We start from the raw sequence: 21,769 nt of genomic DNA, 5'->3' as shown, positions 1-21,769 counted from the left end.
CTTCCAGTGAATGATAAATTCTTTATCCTTTCCCATCCCAATAGAATAAATTCCATGTGATCATAGCTTTCCTTTTATCATTTTTTTTGGCTAAACTGTCTGAATCACATTAAAAAATTAATAGATATGACAAATAGGCTACTTATCTACTCAATAAAGACAAATAAAAAACTAGTTTCAAGCCTCTGCTTCTGTGGCTGTCACCTCTCTGTGAGCAACAGTAGTCAAGCTGAACTTTGTATTTAATCCTTCATGAAAACATATATTCTCAGTTTTAGAAAAAAATGATTTTTATACATCATTATCATTATTTTAGCAATTAAGTACACTAGTTATGAAGCAAGGCCCCAAAAAACCCTCAGAGAAAAACCTGTAAATGTGTGCAGCTACACAAGTTTAGTTTCACTCATTTGTCTGTAATCTGTACCCTCAAGAATTTAGTGAATTTTATGGTGGTGATTGAATTAATTAATTCAATTAATTAATTTAATGGTGAGGGGTTTGTGGGCTGGGTTTTGGGTTTTTTTTCAATTTAAAAAAATGCACTATTTACTTTCCTCTCAGGAGCTGTCATGTTGTCGAAAACATTCCTCAGTGCTGCAACCTGCTGTTCACTGTCAGCACAACGTAAATATCCCTCATGCTCTCCTGGGGTTTTTTGGGTGTTAATACTGGATTTTGGACCCCTTAGCATCACAAATCCAAGGAAGGCTGGGAAGGAAAAATACAAACCAAGACAAGAGTGTGAATCTTATTAAAAAAGGGGCGTTTCCGTTCAAAAAAAAGAGTCGTCTGAATGTACTTCCAATTTAATGTAACCCTTGTAAAAATTAACACTTTAAAATATGTTGAAGAACTTAATTAAAAGAGACATAAAAATTTGCAATAGCAGCAGCATTTTCTCCCCTCGTTGTGGCAAGGAGCCTGTCAGCTTGGAACACATATCCCATAATTTTACTGCCTTTTTTTTTGGTATTAAATGTAAAAAAACAACTGATGTGGCATCTTGTATGAGTAGTACCTGAATGACAGTCTCTGCTCTCCGCCCAAGGGACCATTCCCTGCTGTTGGGTTTTTTTGAGGGCTTTGGGTTTGGTTTTTTGGTTTTATTTGCTTGTTTATAGCAAGCCTCGTATAGAAGATGCCAAAAAGCACCACATCTCAAATGAACTCCAATGCTCTGTGATACATCCTGCCCACTCTGTACATGTCCAAGAGCTGTGATTAACAATGAACACTGAGGTTTTCCCTCCCAGAAACATCTGTGTTATGTCCTAGATCTCTGCTCCACAAAATAGCCTTCATAACTCCTATTTTTGTGGATGAATGTACAGCAGATGCACAGAGATGCCATATTAATTGGTATTTCAAAATTGGTACCTCTTATTTGAGCTGCAAATGCTTTTTTAAATTCTATAAAATCCCTAAGACCTTGGGGGGAGGGTTTAGAAGCAGGAGCTGTGATCTGGTTCTGTTTGTTTGTTGCCTGGCATTACATTAATCCAATCCTGATTGATGCCTCTCAGTGATTTTACGATTTAACTACAAAATCATAACAGGGGAATTGGCTCTAAGCTCTTATTCCTTGTGGGCAGGAACACTGATTTGCATTAATGAAACGCTCAGATCTGACCAGAAATAGCATTAGGGGGAAAACAGAAAAGAGGAAAAATTGGAGCATTTTGCATCCTCAAGCCCATTTCTGCGAGACCAGACACTGGTCTCCCAGAGCCCATCTCTGCTGGGGCACTGCCAGCCTCCATCCAGACCTCCATGGGCACTGCCTTCCTGCCATCTTTTCCTGGAATCTCAGTGACCAGTTTAAAATTACGACCATCATAGCAGAAAGCTTGACCTTCCCAGAGAGCTGCTCTCCTTCCCTCTGCCCCAGCAGGGATGGTGGTGTTCCTCCCCTTCCCATAGCCTGGCTGCCATACTCGACTCAGCTTCCCTCCTACGACGGTGCATCTGAGACGTGTCTAAATCTCGCCTCGAGTTTACATAACTCCTTAGAAATCTGCCTTTCTGAGCGAAGAGAACTTTCACCCAAGCTCTCAGTTCTCTCGAGTGCACAGATAACACCCGGTGTGGTGTTCCAGTGAGAGTGGCTCCGCTGCAGCTCAGCATCTCCCTGGACACAGTGACCTCTCATGGACGATGCTGGCACTCAGTGAGCAAGGGAGTTTTGTCTCACTGGGCGTGGGAGGAAAAGGAAAGCAGTAGGAGCAATAGGAGACTCATAACAAAATTCATGTTAGGCCCAGGTAATTTTTACAGTGAAAATGTAATGAGCCATCACAGCGTCCCATCTGACGGTGAAAGAGTATTCTGTGAAATGCATTATTTTGGGACACAAAGTAAATGATGCCTCATGGAAATACGTGTATCCACACTGTGCTGAGGCTGTGGTGTTCATGGCACAAGGTGTATTCCCACTGTGCTGTAGCTGGGGTGTTCTCCACCACCAGGCTGAGCAGAATGCTGGGCCTGACGAGCCGGGGAGGATCCGCGCGCGCTGACGCATAAAGTCCTTCTGTTCATCCTTTCCACCACAACTGGGTATTTAAGCCAAGTCGGCCCTTTCCTGCCCCCTGGCCCCGTGCTGGGGCTGCCCTGCAGGCTGTGCCCGAGCAGCAGGGCTGGGCCGCTGGGCGCTGGGGCGGGCCGTGCTGCATTATGACACACTGCGGATGCGCCCACGTGGGGCCTGCCGAGCTGCTGCTGCTGCTGCTGCTGCTGCTGCTGCTGCTGCTGCTGCTGCTGCTGCTCCCCGGGCTGTCAGCTGACAGCACACAGAGTGTCTGCACTGCCTTCCCTGGCACCGGCACAGGCACCCAGGGCTACCTGCTGAATCACAGCACATCCCCACTCCTGTGCTTTTTGGGTTTCATTGCTCTACGCTGTCATACATTTCCCTCTGCTCCCCCCGGGCTGGTTCATGCCTCGCCTCATTTGTACTTTAATCTTGTTTAAAATCCTTGGAAGCAAACCCCAATAATCCACCAGAACTAGAATATCTATCGATTGCTGTCACAAGGCTAGAGAAAAATGCTTGACAGGAGATAAATTACAGTGAGCAGTAAGGAAGGAAATAAATTAGAGCCTCAAGCTGAATGCTGACTCCTCAGCTAGGCCCTGCACACCCACCACCGTGGGACACCTGGAATCCTGCTGCATTGAGAACATGGTGCTTTCTTACCTGACTTCTGTCCTGCTTAGCCTCAGAGGGTACTGTAGTGCCAGGACACGGAAAGGCAGCTGAATCCTTGCTCCATTTGTGCTGGCCCAGGGCTCCCATCCCTCCTGCTCACAGGATGAGGCCTCGACTGGTCAGTCCACGGACAGAGTTGTGGGGTCAGTGAGCTGGATTCCACTTCTTCAGTGATTTAATTCTTAACATTAATCAGTCATTTAGCACAGCCTGTTCTTCTGATTATTTTTTTTAATGAAAAGGACTAATGTCTGTTCCAACTCATTGTTATTTAAGCTTCTGTATTTTTCAGCTACCTGTGATTAGTTAAGGCAGCAAAAACCAAAACAGCCACCAAAAATAGCAAAACTACATCATACCTGCAAGCTGTTAATTACAAAAGCATATTCTTAAGGACCCTACACATTTAAAGTCCATACTCTGTGAACTCAAGCATAAAAAAAAAAACATGGTGAAGGGAAAACCCATCTAAACCAATATTTCACCAGGACAGAGATGAATAATTCCTTTCTTTTCCTTTACCGTTACCATTAATCTTCCTTGTACAGAGGACAGCCCTACCACAGAACATATTCTCTGTGCAGAACAGATGGATTAATCTGCATTAGATTATTTGCATCAATCTAAAAGAACACCAACACAAGCTTAATTCCAATGGCTAAGGAGTTCTGGGTTTTCCCCCACACTGCACTCAGTTTGCCAGGATATGGGAAGGACTCTTCAGGATATAAACTGTGCACCAGCTCCTCCCCCTTCAGTGAGTAACTGTGTTGGGAGTCTGGCCATGGTGACTGGGGCAGTCTGGGCAGTGACACAGCCACCTCTGAACAGGGACCACTGGTGGCAATGACAGCTGCTCCCATTTCAGTCCTGTCTCCAACAGCTACCTTTACAGTCTCTCTTCTCCCCCTGCTATTTTCCAGCAGTCCCTCCCTTCGCCTGATCCAAGAGGTTCCCGCAGTCCCTCTCCCTGCCCTGGCCCTGGCTGTGCCCACTGACCTGCCTGCTCTGGCCCGGCTGTGTCCAGAGGCTGCTCCTGACCCACCACCTCTCTGCAGGGAACTGCTCCCTGACGCTCCAGGGCTTACTAGGGCTCACTCCTGGTCCTCACCAACCTCCAGTCAGCTCCTAAGCAAGAAAGCATTTTTATTCAAGTCATTTTTGGGAACAACTTTCAGTGAGAAGCAAGATAAAGAAGGAAACAACTCTGAAGGCACGTTCAGCCCAGTCAGCCCAGAATCACACACCACAGGCCATCGAGATGGATCTGTCGCTGCTCAGTGCAGCAGCTCAATTAAGTGACACATACTTAAGGCATCCACGTCTCTGTGCACTTTAATCAACTAAGAACATTGTTTCATAGCCTCTAATGTTAAACCTCAGCTTTTTCTATTGTGTAAAAATTTACATTTACAATACTAGCAGTGTTAGACTACATTTCACTAATAATTAGAGTGGAACAACGTAACATTACAGAGTAAAGATCCATGTGCATGGATATTCCGTTGTTTAACAACCAAAAAACTTTGGAAAACAAGAAAAACCCAGAGAACACTGTACACTCCATGAAAAGAATTCAGACACTGTATATTGGTCACATGTTCAGGAAACTGTTGCTCGGAAACACGTTTGTTTGCAGTTTGTCTGCTTTCCACCTAAAGTTATATTTGAGTGTGTTTTAATAATTACAATACATTAAAAACCAGGTTCCTTACATTTCACTGAATATAGAACATATTGGAGCTTCTCAGAGCTATTTCTCTTGGATGCTTCCCTAGGCAGCCTCCAAGGTAAGGAAAGGACTTAAGCACTTGAGCAAAAGGTGGGTAAAAAGTTGGAGAATGGCACTTACTCCAAATGATGTGCTTTGGCTGCCAACTTTTACATGGAGCTTTACCTCAGTCAGGTAAATGTCCAGGTAACTCCATCGCCCCAGCCCCTGCTTATGCTTTACTTCCATCCATTCTGCTGGATTTACTTCTCACAAACGGTATCTATGTCTAAATATTTTACAAAATATTGATTTAATTCCTTTTTTGGCACATAATTTGGGGAGCAGGGTAAAAGGGAGGGCAGCTGGGAAGCGAGGAGAAAGAAAAGTGGGAAGAGAGAAAACAGCTATTTCCGAATGAACTTTAGCACGAGAGAATGGAATTACATTTGGAGACATCAGTTTCAGTGCACAGGAGAGATGACATTTTAAAATAACTTTATTTTTGATCCTCTTTCAAAATTATGATTTAACATCGTCAGAAATGAAATAAGAAACTTACCCAGCATATTTAGTTTTAAAAGCATTTAATGACATCGCATATATTTAACAGATAGGGTAAAAGTCTAGAGGTACAGTTCGATACAACTGAAAGCCAGTTCCAGTACTACTCTTGACTACAGGCCCAGTCATTGAAAGTTCATTCCTATTAAATGTAATTTTTGATTGTGCAGTAAGATGAAAATTTTTCATTACAATAGTTACAGTGACAGAAATGCACACTATGTATCAAAGAGCAAGGTAATGTAGCAAAATTATAACACACAGTGCTGCAGCTGACAAGCAAGTAACCATTTGAGTAACATTACTTTTCCAGTAAATGCTTCAGTTCCACTTTTACACTTATCGATGATTTTAAAGGGTTTATTATACATCTAGTCTTATTATACTTTGTACTAGAATTATCTGAAACATACAATATAATGTATTTCGGAAAAAAAAAAAAACAAAAACGAAAACAAAAACAAAACAAACCCAATTTGAAATTACAGCTTATTTGAAACTGTCTCAGCCTGTTCATCCGTCTGGAACACCAACATTCTTACGTGTGGTACTCGATGCAGAAATGCCTCGGGCCGTGTTAATAACCAGCGTCGGGTGTGAGTCAACATCCCTGCACTCTGTTACAGCAAAGAGAACACACTGCCCTTCAATAAGTGTTAGAACTGCAAGGGGAGGCTCCACTAGGCAGGACTCAGCGCGGCACCCTCAGCTGAGGGAACGCCCTGAGCTGGGACATTGGCTTCTCGTGCGCACAGTAGATTCGAAAGCACCGCTGCCTTGCATACCAATAGCACTAGGAGTGGGTTATTTTCCAAGACAGCCTCACAAAATTGAGGAACAGTTTAAATATTAAGATCTAATCTACATTAACTTCATTTAAAAAAAAAATAAACAAAACAAAAACAAAAACAAACCCCCAAAACCTGGTCCTCCCTCTCCTACAGAAGCTGCCCAATGCACCTCATACGTTTGTAACTTTAGATTCTTTTTTTTTTTTTTTGTTGGCTTTTTTTGTTTTAAAACGCTCTATAAATAAAAAAATGTCAATCACATTGAGGAACATGAGGCACAGAGAGTAACGTATTGGTTCTGAGCTCGCATGCTGGAATTCCACTGGAACGGTCAGAGAAGTGCAGTGTGTGGAGATGGAGTTCACTTCTTTTTACCAAAAAGGCTGAATCTTTTCTCTTTGTCTTTCTCCTTGTCCTTCTCCCGCTTGCCAGGGCTGGACTCGCTGGTTATTGTGACGCTGGCGGGCAGGGTCTGGGCACGGCTGGAGGCTGGAGTGCTCTGGGTGGTCGGGGACACCTCGATCTTGTCCGACGAGATGGCTGATGTGATGGCCTGGATCCACGTGTTCATCTCCTCCTTCAAGAAGCCCCAAGGGCAGAGAGCCGTTACAACCCCCAGCCTGCTCTGACCCGCATTGCGGAGGGGGAACGGACACGGGTGGGAAACGGGAGGAACCCGGCCCTAAGCCATGCCCTGGCTCTCCTCCGGCTGTGCTCCTGCAGAGGTGGCTACTAGAGCTGTCTCTGAGCAGCCCTGAACCTGCACATCACCCACACCCCCCTGCAGAGCATGGAATCAAAGCACACTCAGAGCACAGAGCACAGAGTACAGAGCTGGGAGGGACCCTGCAGTGCCGGGGCCCTGAGCCCTCAGCAGCTCTGTGTCCCCTCTGCTACAACAGCACCCGTGGCACAGCAGAAATAAACCACAAGAAAAGCAAACTTACGTCGTCTTTGGCTTGGAAGAGGTATTCATTGCCATCGGTCAATCTGCAAAGGAAACAACACCCAGAGTGTTCCTGGCTCTTGTAAAACCCAGCAAAGTCCTGCAGCTGCTCTGCTCGGGGCACTGTGCTGGGCTGGCTCCAGGGACTGCACTGTGTGGCAGGGAGGAGGAGCTGCCTCTCCTCCCAGGAAAGGCCAGGGTCTCCCTTCTGTTGGATTCCTGTGCTGATTTTACTCAAATGGTTTAACTGGGATACAATTAACAATACATGTGAAGATACATATTAATTAAAAAAACAACAGAATAATGCCAGGCCAGGCACCTGAACAAGCAGGAGCCAGGGGCAGCAGGAGCCTTCCCCATCTTTCCCCACAAACCCCAAGCACTTTAACATTTCTTTATGAAATTAAATTGAGTATTAAACAGTAAAATAACAGTGAGTGAGTAAGAAAATATCCACCTGCAAGTACCCGAGGGGCCTGGCACATGTGACGGGGCACTGGGAAAAAAGGGCAGCTGGCTCTTCTGCCTAACTTTGCATTTGGAACAGCACATCCTTACATTAGCAATTCAGAGGGCTTTAAAATAGTCTACAGGATGAATCACATAGCTGCAGGCCTGTCTTCAAGAAAGCTACATTTCCCTAAATATTTGCTATATATTTCCCTATATATTTTCTATAAAGCAAATTTTGCCCAGATATGGATTCTAACATCTTAAGAGGATTCCTGTACCAATATAAAATTATACTCTTCCAAAAAAACCCAAACCAAAACACCTCTGTCTTGGAATACATGACCTGATCAGTTCATAAAGTCAGGATTACCTAGCATCTGTGTAAAGATAAAATATTTTTAAGATATATTTAACTGAAGGTTGTTTAGTAAAATATACAGTTTCACAAGGAAAAGCCTTTTTTTTTTAACCTTTGAGCAACAGGTCCTTTACATAGCTCAGAGTGAAATGGTCTGTCACTATGTGTTCTGGGCCTGAAAACGTGATAGATGTCTTCAGTAGTCTCCTAAATTCATACAGAAAACATTAAACAAGAGGCCTGATTTTGAGAAGAGCAGAACCACGAACGTTCTTCTCAATCAGTTCCAGAGGGAGCAGCTGCAGAGCTGTGAAAGGCACTGTGAAATTCAGGCTCCTACTTCAGGCACCTGCACCTGGCCTGGTCCCAGACAGCAAGTGCACTGATCACTGTGACGGTGTGTTGTGCTCCCTTTGACAAACAGCCCCTGTGTCAGTGCTGGGAAGAGCTGAGTTCCTAGGCTGGGTTCACACAGTGAACACACCCAGCACAGCATTCCCTCAGGGCAAACTGCTGCCCAGCTTTACCTGAGCTTGAACACATGCTTCTTCTTCTTGTAGTCGACCGCCACTTCGCAGACCGCGTCCTTCAGGCTCACGGGGATCTCGTTGTGGTAGGGGATGCCGGAGGCAGCAGCTTTGGAGTCCTTGTAGAAGCCCATCTCTTGGTTGTTGATGACACAGTACACGTTATGCCATGACCTGGGGCACAGGGGAAACAACGAGGGCAGTTATGAATCTGATGCTCTCACTGGCAGAAGTGGGGAAACCAAACGCCATTATTTCTGTAAGATAACGGAGATTAGTTCAGTGTGAGGATGTGGATGCAGCCTACACTGTCCCGTAAACCACACACTGGGAATCCTCTCATGGAAGCACAGCTTTGAGCCAAAAGCACTGCCACTGAGCCACATGGAACAGAGATTTCCCTGTGACAGCACACCAGCCTGTCCTCACCGTGGGAGGACTCTGGCAGACTGGGCACTTTGCATTCTTGGGAGAGAAACCCATTGGCCTTTTAATGGCAAAGCTCTGCTGTAGAAGGATTTCTCACTGTGCTGCAAACTGATGAATGGACTCTGTGTGAAATCCTCGACTGACACAAACCATGTGCCTCATTCTCTAATAGAGCTGTGAAAAGTAATGATTACTGGAAATAAGAGCACCCAGACAGTGGTGCTGGTGGCTGTCAGTACCTCCAAGGCACTCTCTGGTGTGAACAACCCCAGTGGAACACAAATCCTGGAGTACTGTACTCATGTGTGATCTCAGCTCTGCCAAGGGCTTCGGCTCCTACCAAACCCCACAGATGTTGCTGTAGCTCAGCTCTTGCTGTGAACATTTTCCTTGTCAGCCAAGTCACAACTCTGGTTCCAAGAGCTCTCTCGGGTCACAAAGGACCCCAGTCTGCTTTTCCAGTGCAGACAAATCTCAAAGCTCTGCCTGTTTGAGACCTGCAGGCCTGGGTCCTTGGGAATGGAATCGACTATGGCACACCAATCATCTCCTGCTCACGCTGAACAGATCACAGAGTAGGTGGGAAGTGGTAATGTGCAAACACAAAATGTCAGAAGAATACGAACATTTCTAGTCTCACACCTACGTGGTTTTCTTTTCTTGTAGTAAGATACAACTTGAGAGATGTGGAATCAAATCCCACTGCTGCCACAAATCCCTCCTGTGCAGTGGGGAAGTCGTGCTATCTCTGTGCCTCAGTTTTCCACCTGCCACATACGGCTAACGCTGCCTTTCCTACCAAACATCTTCAGACTTCCCCACAGACACTGCTCGGCCCTGCAGCCACAGTCCCTGCAGCAGCAGGAGGGTGAGCCTGGGAGGTCTCTGGGAGCTGTAAGGAGACAATGGCAGCAGGGCTGGCATGAGCTGTGTGACATCTGGGTCAGCCCTCTCGGCTGCCCCGGCACGTTACCTGCTGGAGGCTTTCTTGCTGTGTGTCTCCCACTCGTGCTTGCGGTGCAGGAAGCCCTCCATCTGAGCTGAAGGGATCTCCTGGGTTTTGGCTGGAAGGGTAGCAGCAGTCTGGGCCTGAACAGCGGTCTTAGCTTTGCGGTCTGACGTCGGGGAAGGAACTGGACTGGACTCTTTGGAACTCGTCCTCTGTTCTGCAGCTCCATTGACCATCTCGTTTGTGTCTGCAGTTTCTGCCACCTGGGAACAGTGGAGAGCACGTTCAGCCTGCAGCTCCCAGCCCTGGGGTATCCTGCAGTTAACCTGCCTCCCTGCACAACGTGGCTGTGTATAAACTTTGCCTGGAAAATGACACAGGCCAATAAGTTCTCTCTCGCACTCCATGGAGACACAGGAGGCCAAGGAAATTAGAAGGTAGGAATGGATTAGTACCCATTTTATAGGTGGAGAGAAGGGGAAATAAGAGCAGATGAACATCAGTGTGAATTTTACTGTGCTTTGCTCTGCTGGTCAATTCGTATTCTTTAATATATTGTTATCCTAAAATGAGAGCATTTGATTCTGTTGCTAAGTACTCCAATGTTTGGAACAGTAACAATCACACTTTCTGCAGACCTAGAGGAACAGTAGAAGTTATACACATCAGCCACCTTAAATACATTTATGGCATTACTGGGGTATTAAAAGTCCATAAAAGGTATTAACTATGAGTCAGCAGAGAAAGATGTCACAATCGCCCAGGAGCATTTACAAAAATGTGTGCAATTCATTTGTTTCTGTAAAAGCTCCTTTCCCACTTTCCCCGTTCCCCTAGTGACACAACAAAATCAAAACATGCAGAAATTAGAGAGATTACACCATGCATTTCATCTCCACCATCCCAGTTAGGATATTGGATCGTAAAGACAAGGGGAATGAGGTCACGAGTCAATTATCGAGGTCTGGTTCAGACTGGCGTTATTAGGTGGGTTGGATTTTGGTTAAAGGAACTGAAAACCACCACAGTCACACAGCATCACACAGCTATTTACCCCCAAACAAAGACAGAACCAAGGCCTTGCCCATCACTTGCTTTGTTGGTCGCGTTGCCTGTCGCACTGGGAGCGATACCCAGAGAGCAGCCGTGACTCCAGCAGCTCTCACTGCTCAAGCTGTCGACGTCTTCAGGAGCCATTCATCCAAAAATCATTTAAATTGGAATCCTAATGGCCATAAGCTTTTGAAATGCAGCTTGGTCCCAGTGTTTTTTTTTTTCCTGTACCATTACTTTGACATCTAGAGCTGTTGGTAGCAGCTCAGGAGTTACACAACCAGTGTGTAGTATTATTATTAGCAAGTTACTAAAGCTCAGTGCTGCTAATGCTCTAGTAGATTACAAACATTCTGGACTGTTTTTATGCAGACAAGCAGGTTTTTGTGAATGGCACAATAATTAGACATTCCCACTTCTGCACATGGCCTGGACAAATCAAAAGCAGCCGAATTATTATGCAACAAACTCAATTTTGCCACCGTTTGCTAGAACTTCTTACACCTGCCCAGTGTCTGTTATTGGACCTAACACCTCGTACCTCACGCACGGACCCGGGAAGATCTGAGTGTCAGCTTGCTCTGAACATGGGAAGGATTGGTTAACTGCCTTTCAGCAACCTAAAGCCCCATAACCCAGACACTGCCCACTGACACAGGGAGAGGATCCCAGCTCACACTGCACTGTAGTCAGGTCTGCTTTGCTCTGCCCATACAGACATGTAGCCTTACGCTGCTCCTTCACAATCAGGATCAATCTAAGCCACCAAACCTCACTACTTGCATCCAAATCTCAACATATAACAAAAAGGTTGGACTGAAGCGGGGGAGAGGGTCAATAGATGAGACTGAAGATTACCTGAACACTGCCAGAACACAGGTGTTGGAATGAACAACCAGCAAGTCACCCCTGGAACCTCAATTAACTGGGGGTCACCCACGGCCAACAGATCACCTTCAGGAATACGGAGTGCCCTTTGCACATCTTTCTGTCCAGTGACACTTCCTGCCCCTCAAACTCTGCTGCAGCCCTGTCTGAGGGACCTGAGGCCTCTGAGGAATTACACAGATCACAGGAACTCATCCCCACAATGAGATAAACTCCCCAGAACCACCTGTCCCCTGCCCGACACCGAGAGCACCATGTTTGCTGGGGCGATACCAGCAAGACGTGAAAATGTGACTGCCCTGGGGATACCTACGACCACTGATCTGAGGGAAAACACCCCAGCTTCAAACCAGCAGCCACTGCACAGCTGCTTAAGGTGTTTCCTGGGAACTAACATGGAATTCAGTTGCAATCTGCAGCCCTGTGGCTTTAAGTGACAACTGCCAGCTTCAATCACACCATCAGACCTGCGACTTCTATGCCCAGTTCTACTGGTTGTCAGAGGGCCAGGAAAAGCCTTCCTGCTGCTCTGTCAGGTTTTATTTCCTTGTCACGTGTTATCTACAATTAACAGAAAACAAGCAAAATAAATGGGAATCACGAACAGCTCTGCCAAGGATGTGTCACCAACACGGAGAGGAAACAGGAGCTGAACAAACTTCAATGGAAACATGCGTGGGACATGCGGAGACAGCGCTGTGGGACAAACCAACAGCAAACACTGTTACAGCACAACAGGGCTCAGGGACACGAGACAGGGCTCTCAAAGGGACTCAGGGTTAGTGGGAGGTGCTTTAGTGGCTACTCTGGAGATACTGAAAGCAGGACTGTGACATGCAACAGGACAGCTGGTGACAACGACAGGAGACACCCCTTTGGTTTTCACAGTGCTTGAAGCAACATTATTCAGTTCATCAACTCAAGGCTCTGCAGCACAGCTTAAAAAACAGAGATGGATTTGCCTGTTCCAGATGCAAACAGATGACAGGTTGTTCTGGCAAAAGGACCTCTCTAATGCATTAAGCCAGTCCCACAGGCTGTAATAAACAGGTGAAATCTTACACTTCTAGTGTCTAAAATGATGACCTTAATCTATGACATCATTAATTTTTCTTCATCATAAAAGTGGAGTTTTTATATAACTGCACTAACACAAACAAAAGTCTCTTTCTCTAAATTACTCCTACATACTAATTTTTAGCCCGAGTACACATGAAGGCTTCGTGGATGGTGGAGTCTGAAGCTCCAGCTGTACTGCCCTGAGAGCTGGCACACCTTACAGGCACAGAGAGCAGCACTGGTGTGGGAGTCACCAGAGCGTGCCCACACAGTCACAGGGAACTTTTAAAAGCATTAAGAAGCTACATGTTGTTATCCTGACAAAAGAAAAAAAACACGCATCATGAAGTGGAAAGACAAAAGTACAATTACTGAAGCACATCCTCTCAGTCCCCGTCCTCACGTCACAGGCTCAGCCCAGCCAGAACAATCCAGCTGCACTGCTCAGCCACTTGGCAGAGCCAAAAGTCTGACCAACAGCAGCAGATCTGGTGCCTCACATCAGGTCTGACACAGCTGGGTACACCTGAGCTACTGCAACACAGGGCTCAACAAACTCAGCCAAAAAATCCTCATGGAAGACTGAAGATGGCAAAGATGAACGTGGAAATGCATTATGTATCATGGCAATAAAAGACAATAAAATTAAAAAAGATGCAAACAGGGGATGTATAAGGCTGTGGTAACCAACAAGATGATGATGTGGGACTCGCAGGTCCCTGAGATTCCCTGCCACAACTGTACAGAATTTATAAACATTACAATATACAACAGCTCACTTTGTAATTGAATATTAAAGATGACCCAAAAGGCTTTATTTCCAGAAAGAGGAAGGTGGAACTGCTGAGTTCCCTGAGCACTGGCAGAGTCTGTGTGCAGACTCAGACCTGACTGGGGTGGGCTACTGGAAAGATAAACTTGTGCTGAAAGGCATTTCCTCCAGGGCCCCTGGTTGGGATGTGTGTTTGCTTTGCAAGAGCCCTGATATCCATGGATCTGAGCCTGCCAGGGACCTTCCTGCATGGAATGTGACCTTGGAGAGCCAGGTTCAGGAACAAGAAGTGTCATTTCTCTCACCACTCAAAGCATTCACTGAAACAAGGAGGCTTTGCAGGAAGGGGATGGAGGGAGGAGCCAGGCCCAGCTCCTGTGTTGCATTAACTCTGGAGACATTTCCTGGCATTTTCCTGGCTGCACAGCAAGGTGCTTGGCATGCATCCTGACCCCACTGGGACACCCCCCCTACCAAGAAGGAACCAACAAGGCATGGAGCATTCTGCCTGCCTCCAGGTAAAATAAAGAGCTGGATCTTAGACCAAGGTATTTTATTTAGTTTTTAAAGCATCACAAGCTTTCCCCAGGGGGCCACGCCCTGCTCTCCTTTACCCCCCTGTCTGTCCAGTGCCTGGATACTGAATTGCTGTAGTGCCAACTGAACAGGACTGAGGCCAAACAGGGCCCAGCACAGCTCTCCAGCAAGATCACAACCCTTCATGAGGACTAAACCCCCAGATAAATCTAGATATTGGGTTTTAATGGTTTATTTCACGTTTATTTGTCTCTGCAGTCAATGAGTCCATTCTGCATGGAATGTTATACAACTAACCTTAAGGCTTTTATTTGTCCAGAGTCACACTCCCCCCTCCCTGCCCAGCTCACTTGTGTGGATTATCTTTGGCCTTGTAAATAACTCTCTTGCTAATGCAGCTGATTTAATAATATTGAATAATGCCGTGCTGAGACCTGTTAGTACAACTCGATGCGTCATACCTGTCAGGGTCTAGTGCTCTTCTTCATTAGGCTGTAATCTCAATAATCTCAATTACTCATATAAAGGACGATTTAGCTGGAAAATCTTAATACTATTAGCGACATGAAAAACTCACAGTAAATAACATGAAATAAATGTGTCACCTTAAAGCAACTGAGTGTCAGTGGGGAGATTCAAATAAACAAAGATTAAAGTGAAGCAAATATATCTCCAAGGGGCTGCTAATCAAATAAAAGTCAACTGATGGGAAGGAAGAGAAAAGCAGCAGGGAAATCTGAAGCCAAAAGATGAAACCAGTACCAGTAACCCATACTGAAAAAAGGTGTCTTTTGCTGCAAATGACTCTGTGTCACAGTCCAGACCACGAGCGGTCATTGGCTGTCCGTCTGCTAATAAAGTTTTTGTAGTTTTGGTAGGTTTGGGAGCGGTAACTAACCCGTGGAGACTCCTGGTCTGAGGGCAAACCGTTCTGGGAAACCTGCTCTCCTTTTGTCCCATCCCTGTTGGAGAGAGGAGAAAAGAAAAGAAACTGTATTAAGTTCTTGGAAGTCACACGTCTTGTTCACCAAAATTCCTACTGAATATTAATTTAAGAAATTTAAGCGAGTTCCTAAAATCCTCAGGCCCAACTGAATAAATCCAGTGTGAAGTGAGATCAAACCAGACTTTACTGACAGTTACCTTTCAAATAAGCCTCCTCTCACAGAAGTAATTTCATAAATGTTAATGTTACATGGATGTGGCTCAAAATCTGTAAGTGATGCTCATCAAAGAAAAAAGCTGAGGTTGTTCAGAAACTGTAACTCATAACCCAGGGGCTGTAAAACCAGCAGTTCTACTTGCAGGCCAGGGACACCCCAGCAGTCACAACACTGGATGGAAAATGGGAACGTTCAATTTAGCAGTGAATTCAGGAGCCTGGGAAAGGTCCTGTCCTCATAAACCACCAAGTCTTCTAACAAGGGTCACATTACTAAATCCAAAACTTCCCCTCCTTTCACAGCCCGTTTTCAGCCTGAGGACTCACCATTGCTGCTGGGAGTCTGCATCCTCTGCCTTGGGCTCCGGGGTGGGCGGCTGCCTCTTCCGCTCCTCCTCCTCCTGCTGCCGACGCACTTCCAGCAGCTCCAGCTGGGAAGGGAAACGGTTTCGTACAGTTAAAAGCACTGCCCATTTGTCAGGAGGATTTCTAGAAACTAAGAACACCCCTGTACCTTTTTCTGAAACATAACTGAAATTAAAGTGAACTGGAATGCAATTGGAAGGCAGCAGTCTTGGAAAGTATCGGGCACGCCAAGTTTGTGGCACTGAGTTTGCCAGTGAGGGCACAGAGCATCAGACCCTCTGACACTGAGTGGGGCCTGAGCAGCAGGTTATTTATAACCACTGGCCACAGCTGTTTTCCAATTCATTCTATTAAAAAAACTCCCAGACAAACAAAAAAACAACCCAAGTTATTAAAATACCAAAAAGTGCCATCCTCTTGTCTGCTTGCCATACACAGAATTAAAATGTTCCACGTCTGAATCCCTGAAATGAACCATCTCCATAAACCAGCCTGATTGGTGGAGATGCTGAGAAACTCCAGTTCCTTTTGTCTGCAGCTGTGACACTCAGTGTGTGTGAAAAACCAAGCCACTTCAATTTTAGTGGCTAAAGCCAAACTGTTCTCCAAAGATGGCAACATGCTCCCCAAGCATTAATTACTGACACTGCAGCTGGGCTCACAATGGCCTTTGGGGTTTTTTCTCTTATTGTGTCTTTCTAGGGGACAACACAGCCTTGCACTGGAGCAGTCACAACACAACAAACATTTTTGCCAAGGCCCTCTCCCCACCAGTGTCATCTTTAGCCAAAAATCATTTCAAGGGTTTGGATCTGGGTCTCTTCGCTCAGAACCCCCTTTTAGAGCACAGCTGGTACGGCAGAGGGCTGCAGCAAACTGCTCAGCTCTTACATCTCCTGTCTCAAGGCAGCTCTTGCTGACTCCCGAGGTCATTTATCACTGAAGCTTTTTCCTTGCAGGTTGTTGAGTTCAAATTCACCGGGGGTTTGGTACCGCTGGGGACAGGAACCCTCGGGCTCTGGGGGGTTGGCTGAGGCCGCTCGAAGGATCAACAAGTGCAGATGAGGTTGGTGATGGTGGGAGTTGCTCCCAAGCCCCAGCCCAGAGGAGTGGCCAGCAGAGGCCCAGGCACCCACCGTGGTCAGCCTTTCCAGCGCTGCAAACCTCTCGTCCCAGGTGGCTGCGGACTTTTCAAACGCCTCATGCCGCTTGATTAATTTTTCCACTTCGTCCACGCTCTGACCGATCTCCCGGCTGGACAGGTAGGGCTCCTGGCCCAGCAGCCAGGCCTCGGCCACGCTGGCATCTCTGGAGAACTGGTGCACCTCCAAAACTGAGCACAGAGGGGACAGGTATTAGCACTGTTCTCCTGTTGCCTTTGCTTTGAGGAAAAACGCAAGTTAAGGCCCGCTTTCATTTATTCTATTTAATTTTGCAAGTTCAGTGGGGGGTTTTTGTTCTAATCTGCTGTATCCTACTAACTTCAGCATAGAAAGCCTGTTCTCTACTGGTTCCCTCCCTCAGACTGCCCTGTCTAGGAACAGCTGGACAGCAGCTGCAGCAAACAGCATTTCTTGTACCTCGGTTGCTTCTCCACAGTGCTACAGTTGCAGGTTTCCGAGGCCCTTGTTAAGAGTGTCAGAGCTGGGCTGTCCATGGTGTAAAACTTGCAAAATTGTGGTGTTTACAAGTACACCTTTGCCAGTGAACTGCCCATCCACACTGCGCCCCCTCAGGAAATGCAGGCACAATACATGCAGGAGGTAGCAGGGCTTTACTGCTCCCTATTTTTAACAGTGCATCCTTTGTAGAAATCCTGTTGGAATGTGACACCTGCAAAACAGGTAAAGCTATTGCACCGAGCTCCAAATTTGATCTATAGGGCAAGACCTTTGGTGCAGTTTCTTGGTTTCCAATTCTCCACCATTTACACTTATCAACAAGTGGGAGCCTGGCAGCTATTCCAGCTCAAACACATTCCAAGCACTGTAACATAAAAGGAGCTGTGGGTTTTCTTTTCAACGCTCAGAAAGACACAGTGAAGAGTCAGATACAGCCCAGCCCAGAAGAAATGCAAGGGTGTCCTTACTCAGTCTCAGCCACTCCCATCTGTCTTCCCATTTGTCAATCATTTCTTTTCTCTTTTCTGTGAGCTGCAGCAGCTTCTCCTTGATCTGGGGGGGAAAGGAGAGGGCAGGGCTGTTACACAGGCACCAAAAACCTGCTCACCCCCACACACTGTGCAGCCAGTGGCACTGACAGACACTCTGGGACTTTGTCAGGAAGTGACTTCAGCGGAGAAACAACAGCTGGTTTTCTCTTCCAAGTATAAATAAATATGACATTTGCATTAAAATATCACATTTGCATAAGCATTCAGTGTCTGTTAAAAACTACAGCACCGAGAGTGTTTGATTAAAAGGGTGCAACGGACAAACAGACATAAACAGTGCAGTCCTGGATTGTATCTTCTGCCCTTTTTACAGCAAACAGTGCAGAACTGCTGCTCAGGGCTGTTCCAGAACCCCTCCCCTCCCTGAGTGGGCAGTGGCTCCCAAAGGGAGGCAGGAGATACACAGGTTAAGCCTCTGTTCTCTGCCGGGACACATCAGAAAACAAATCAAGGCCTTAACAGTTGGATATGGTTTTCTCTTAATATTCCCCAGAATTACTCCCTGCAAGACAAACTTCTTCCTGCTCCTCCCCCTCGCAGGCCTCTCCACAGCATTCCAGTTCCCCTGTACAAAGTCCAGGCTGTCTCACAGCTGCCCTTGCTCAAGGAAGTCACCTTCCCCTCTCTGCAGAGCAGAATGTAGAGAGGAATTCTGCATTCCCTGGGCTGAAAATGACCCTTTAAACCTCGATGCCACCTCTGCTCCCCGACATGAGTTCACAGGGTGATTTCCCACCCTGAGGTAACAGGTGTAACACATGTCCCAGTGAACACTCAGATTACCCCTGTGTAGATGACACAGGGCCAGTTTGTCCCCCTGGGCCAGCCCAGGCCCCCCAGGAGCACAGTACCTCCTCGGAGGCGTAGTGTTTCCTGGCCAGCAGAGACTTGCCCAGCTCGATGCAGGTGGTGAAGCTGTCGTTCCGCGCGTCGATCTCCGCCTTGATACCCTGGTGATTGTTCATGAGCAGCTCCACAGACGAGACATCCCTAAAAAGGAGCAAAACCACGTATTGTGGAGTTAACGGCTGCTACATTTGCAAACAAGCTACACTGTCAAACTGAACGGCAAAAGAATTGGTTCCTAGATTGTCTTTGCAGATCGAGAAGCCTTTCCTCAGGAGCAGCACCATTCTGATCCGAATCAGAGAGTGGATAACCACCTGAATGAGAGACTGGATAACCACCTGAACCAGAGACTGGATAACCACCTGAACCAGAGACTGGACAACTAGAGACCGAATCTCTTTGGGCACATTTGGCACTGCAGACTCCAGCAGCCCCACACAGAACGAGCTGCTGCCCCACCTGCCGTGACACCAGCTCTGACAGATGTTCCACACTGACCTGCTCCTACAACCTGCAGCCTTATCTTGCCATGGAGAAGATGGCTCACGTTACCTTGGCTTCTCCTGGGCCTCTATCTGCCGGATGACGTCCTCCATCCAGAGCATGAGGTCCCGCACCATGCTGAAGAAGCGGAACTTGTCTCCCGTGTCCACCAGCCTCACCCTGCGGCCCTCGCAGGCGTCCAGCAGCGCCTTCCACGCCTCCAGCACCTCGTTCTCCCTCTTCTGGATGTCATCGGCCTTGTCCCCGGCGTAGGCGGCCTGGAGCCGTGCGGCATCCTCCTGCAGCTGCCTCACCTGGGGGGGAGAGACACATCCCTCAGGGGCCACGCTCCTGATCACACACACAGGGACATTTCAGCTGCTCATTCATCACTGCAATGGCTCCCCAGTCACTGTAAATGCAGTTGGTCTGTCAGCACTGAAAGGGCTGTTCTGTTAAGTCAATACATCCCCTGGAGAACATTTTAGACCAGACTGGTGGGTCAAGGGACCCCCAGAACAGCAAAGATTTGCCACTGCCTAAACCTGCTGCAAAACGTGGTGCCAAAACAAAGTGACTGTTAAATGTCACGGCAAGTGGGGGCCGTTTTCATCATCACATCTCCTTCCCCTCACACAAGTGACAACAGCACTCAGGATCTCTGTATCCAAACCACTACTCCAGTTGACAGAGGTGATTTTTTAAAAATGTAGATAATGACTTCAAAGAGAAGAAAATTTGGAAATTTTAAGACTCTACTACTATTAGAAATCTCTTTTCCTTTCAAACACTGTCTTGGGACATCAAATGCTAGTTCTTGACTGTTTCACATATTTTTCAAGTCAGGAAACATTCTATTAGCTCTTGCCTAATAATTATTTTTTTTAACATCAAAACAAACTGCCTTCTAGCTACAGGCACAGAGATCATGCTTCTCATAATGATCCATCTCAGTGCTCTGGCTGTTCCAGCCAAAAATTACCCTAAATGCTTTCCCCACAGCTCTGTGCTATGATTACATATTCCTCCATTTAAGGCTTGATTATAATTACCTTTTTGAGAGACTGGGATTGATGTTTTGTGAATGTCGCCCATTTTCTGTATAAAATCTACAGCTTCAGAAAGTAAAACACTTGGAAAATCAAATGCTTGCTCTCTCCCCTTTATTCTAGTGCAAATTGCAACATAACCAAGAACTGGCTGGCAGCTTGGCCATAACAGTTCTTTCCTGACCTACTGGGATAAACGCAGTCAGTTGTAATTCCTCTGTTCCTTAACCAACTCGTTCCCTTCCCAAATTCTCATTCTGGCAGCTGAACACTGTATTTTGGTTTAGAATCCCCCATGTGCTGTATGAGCAGCTGCTCCCTTGTACTTAACATATCTCGACTTCAAAAGATTTGGAATTAGATCAAGTTTGGGTGCTTTTAAAAATCTTAGCCTGGACTGTGGACTTTAAATCTCTCCAGGCTGCCTTTAGGAGGCACCAGGAAAGGCCATATTTAAATCAGAATGCCCAGCCTCATAATCAAGTCAGAAAGCCTCTGTGCAGATCTTTAGACTTCGTCTGCCTCTCAGAAAGATAAACAGTGCCTGGCACAAGAGGGTTTGGTTGTGGCTTTTTGGCGTTTTTTAAAGCAAAAAAACCCAAACCACTCAACCAGCCAAAAAAACTCCAAACCCCAACAAACCAACCAGGCTTACACATTCCTTCATACTTGTACTTTAAGTCAACACAGAAGCTCTCTGCCTTTATCATTTCTTCTTCACCCAAGGGCAGGAAACGGAGCAACATCAAACAATTGCTGCCATGTTCAGAAACCTGGGTACTTACAGATGGCTCTTTCAGATAACCAACCTAAGGCACTGACAGAGAAGCAGACAGGTGCAGTTATTCCCACAGCAATCCACTCGGGAAGGGGCTGGCAGAGCTCTGTGTCCCCAGCACGGAGGGGCCAAGGGCAGCAGCAGAACTGCCCCGCTCAGGTTCCCACACCCCCGTTCCCCCGTCACACACCTGGGTGCCCAGGGCCTGGATATCGTGCTCGAACGTTGTGTGCATTCTCTGTAGTGTCTCCACTGTGTTTTGGTCTCTGCCAAGCTCCTCAGGCAGTTTCTTGTGTTTGTCTTGAATACGCCCTAAGATCTCCTTGGCATCGTGGTAAAATTTGTGCAGTTCGTAAGAGGCTGCAAGGATTTGTGTTCTCGTGTCAATGAGCTCCAGGAGGTCAGCCCAGGCCTCATTGAGTCCGTCCTTCCACTCTGCAATTGTGGCAGCATCTGAGTGTCCAGAGTTGATGAGTTCATCTGCCATGTGGTTCACAGTGTCCACACGCTCCTGGCCAATGTTTCCGGTGTCTCGGGCGAATTCCCGGAACCGCTCCTGCAGCATCTGGAGGGCAGAGCAACAGTGCTGTGGTTACAGAGTGACCCTGTGATGGTCTACAGTGACCACTCAGTGTGTGCAGCACCCAGGGAGGGCAGG

The 21,769-nt window shown here is 46.7% G+C and overlaps 1 protein-coding gene across 1 annotated transcript in view; it reads right to left on the bottom strand.

Annotated features, from left to right (window-relative positions):
• Positions 1-5,492: 5,492 nt before the first annotated feature.
• SPTBN1 (spectrin beta, non-erythrocytic 1) overlaps positions 5,493-21,769 on the bottom strand; it is a 114,713-nt gene continuing 98,436 nt past the window's right edge. The window contains 11 exon segments of the mRNA XM_017821801.1: positions 5,493-6,854; positions 7,225-7,267; positions 8,565-8,738; positions 9,967-10,205; positions 15,150-15,213; positions 15,741-15,844; positions 16,916-17,112; positions 17,869-17,953; positions 18,804-18,942; positions 19,354-19,598; positions 21,302-21,676. Coding sequence (XP_017677290.1) covers positions 6,639-6,854; positions 7,225-7,267; positions 8,565-8,738; positions 9,967-10,205; positions 15,150-15,213; positions 15,741-15,844; positions 16,916-17,112; positions 17,869-17,953; positions 18,804-18,942; positions 19,354-19,598; positions 21,302-21,676 — 1,881 coding nt within the window. The 3' untranslated portion in view covers positions 5,493-6,638.

This window comes from Lepidothrix coronata, unplaced genomic scaffold, assembly GCF_001604755.1.
Source record: "Lepidothrix coronata isolate B3197 unplaced genomic scaffold, Lepidothrix_coronata-1.0 Scaffold92, whole genome shotgun sequence".
Taxonomy (NCBI): Eukaryota; Metazoa; Chordata; class Aves; order Passeriformes; family Pipridae; genus Lepidothrix; species Lepidothrix coronata.
This window is presented reverse-complemented; position numbering and strand designations above follow the sequence as displayed.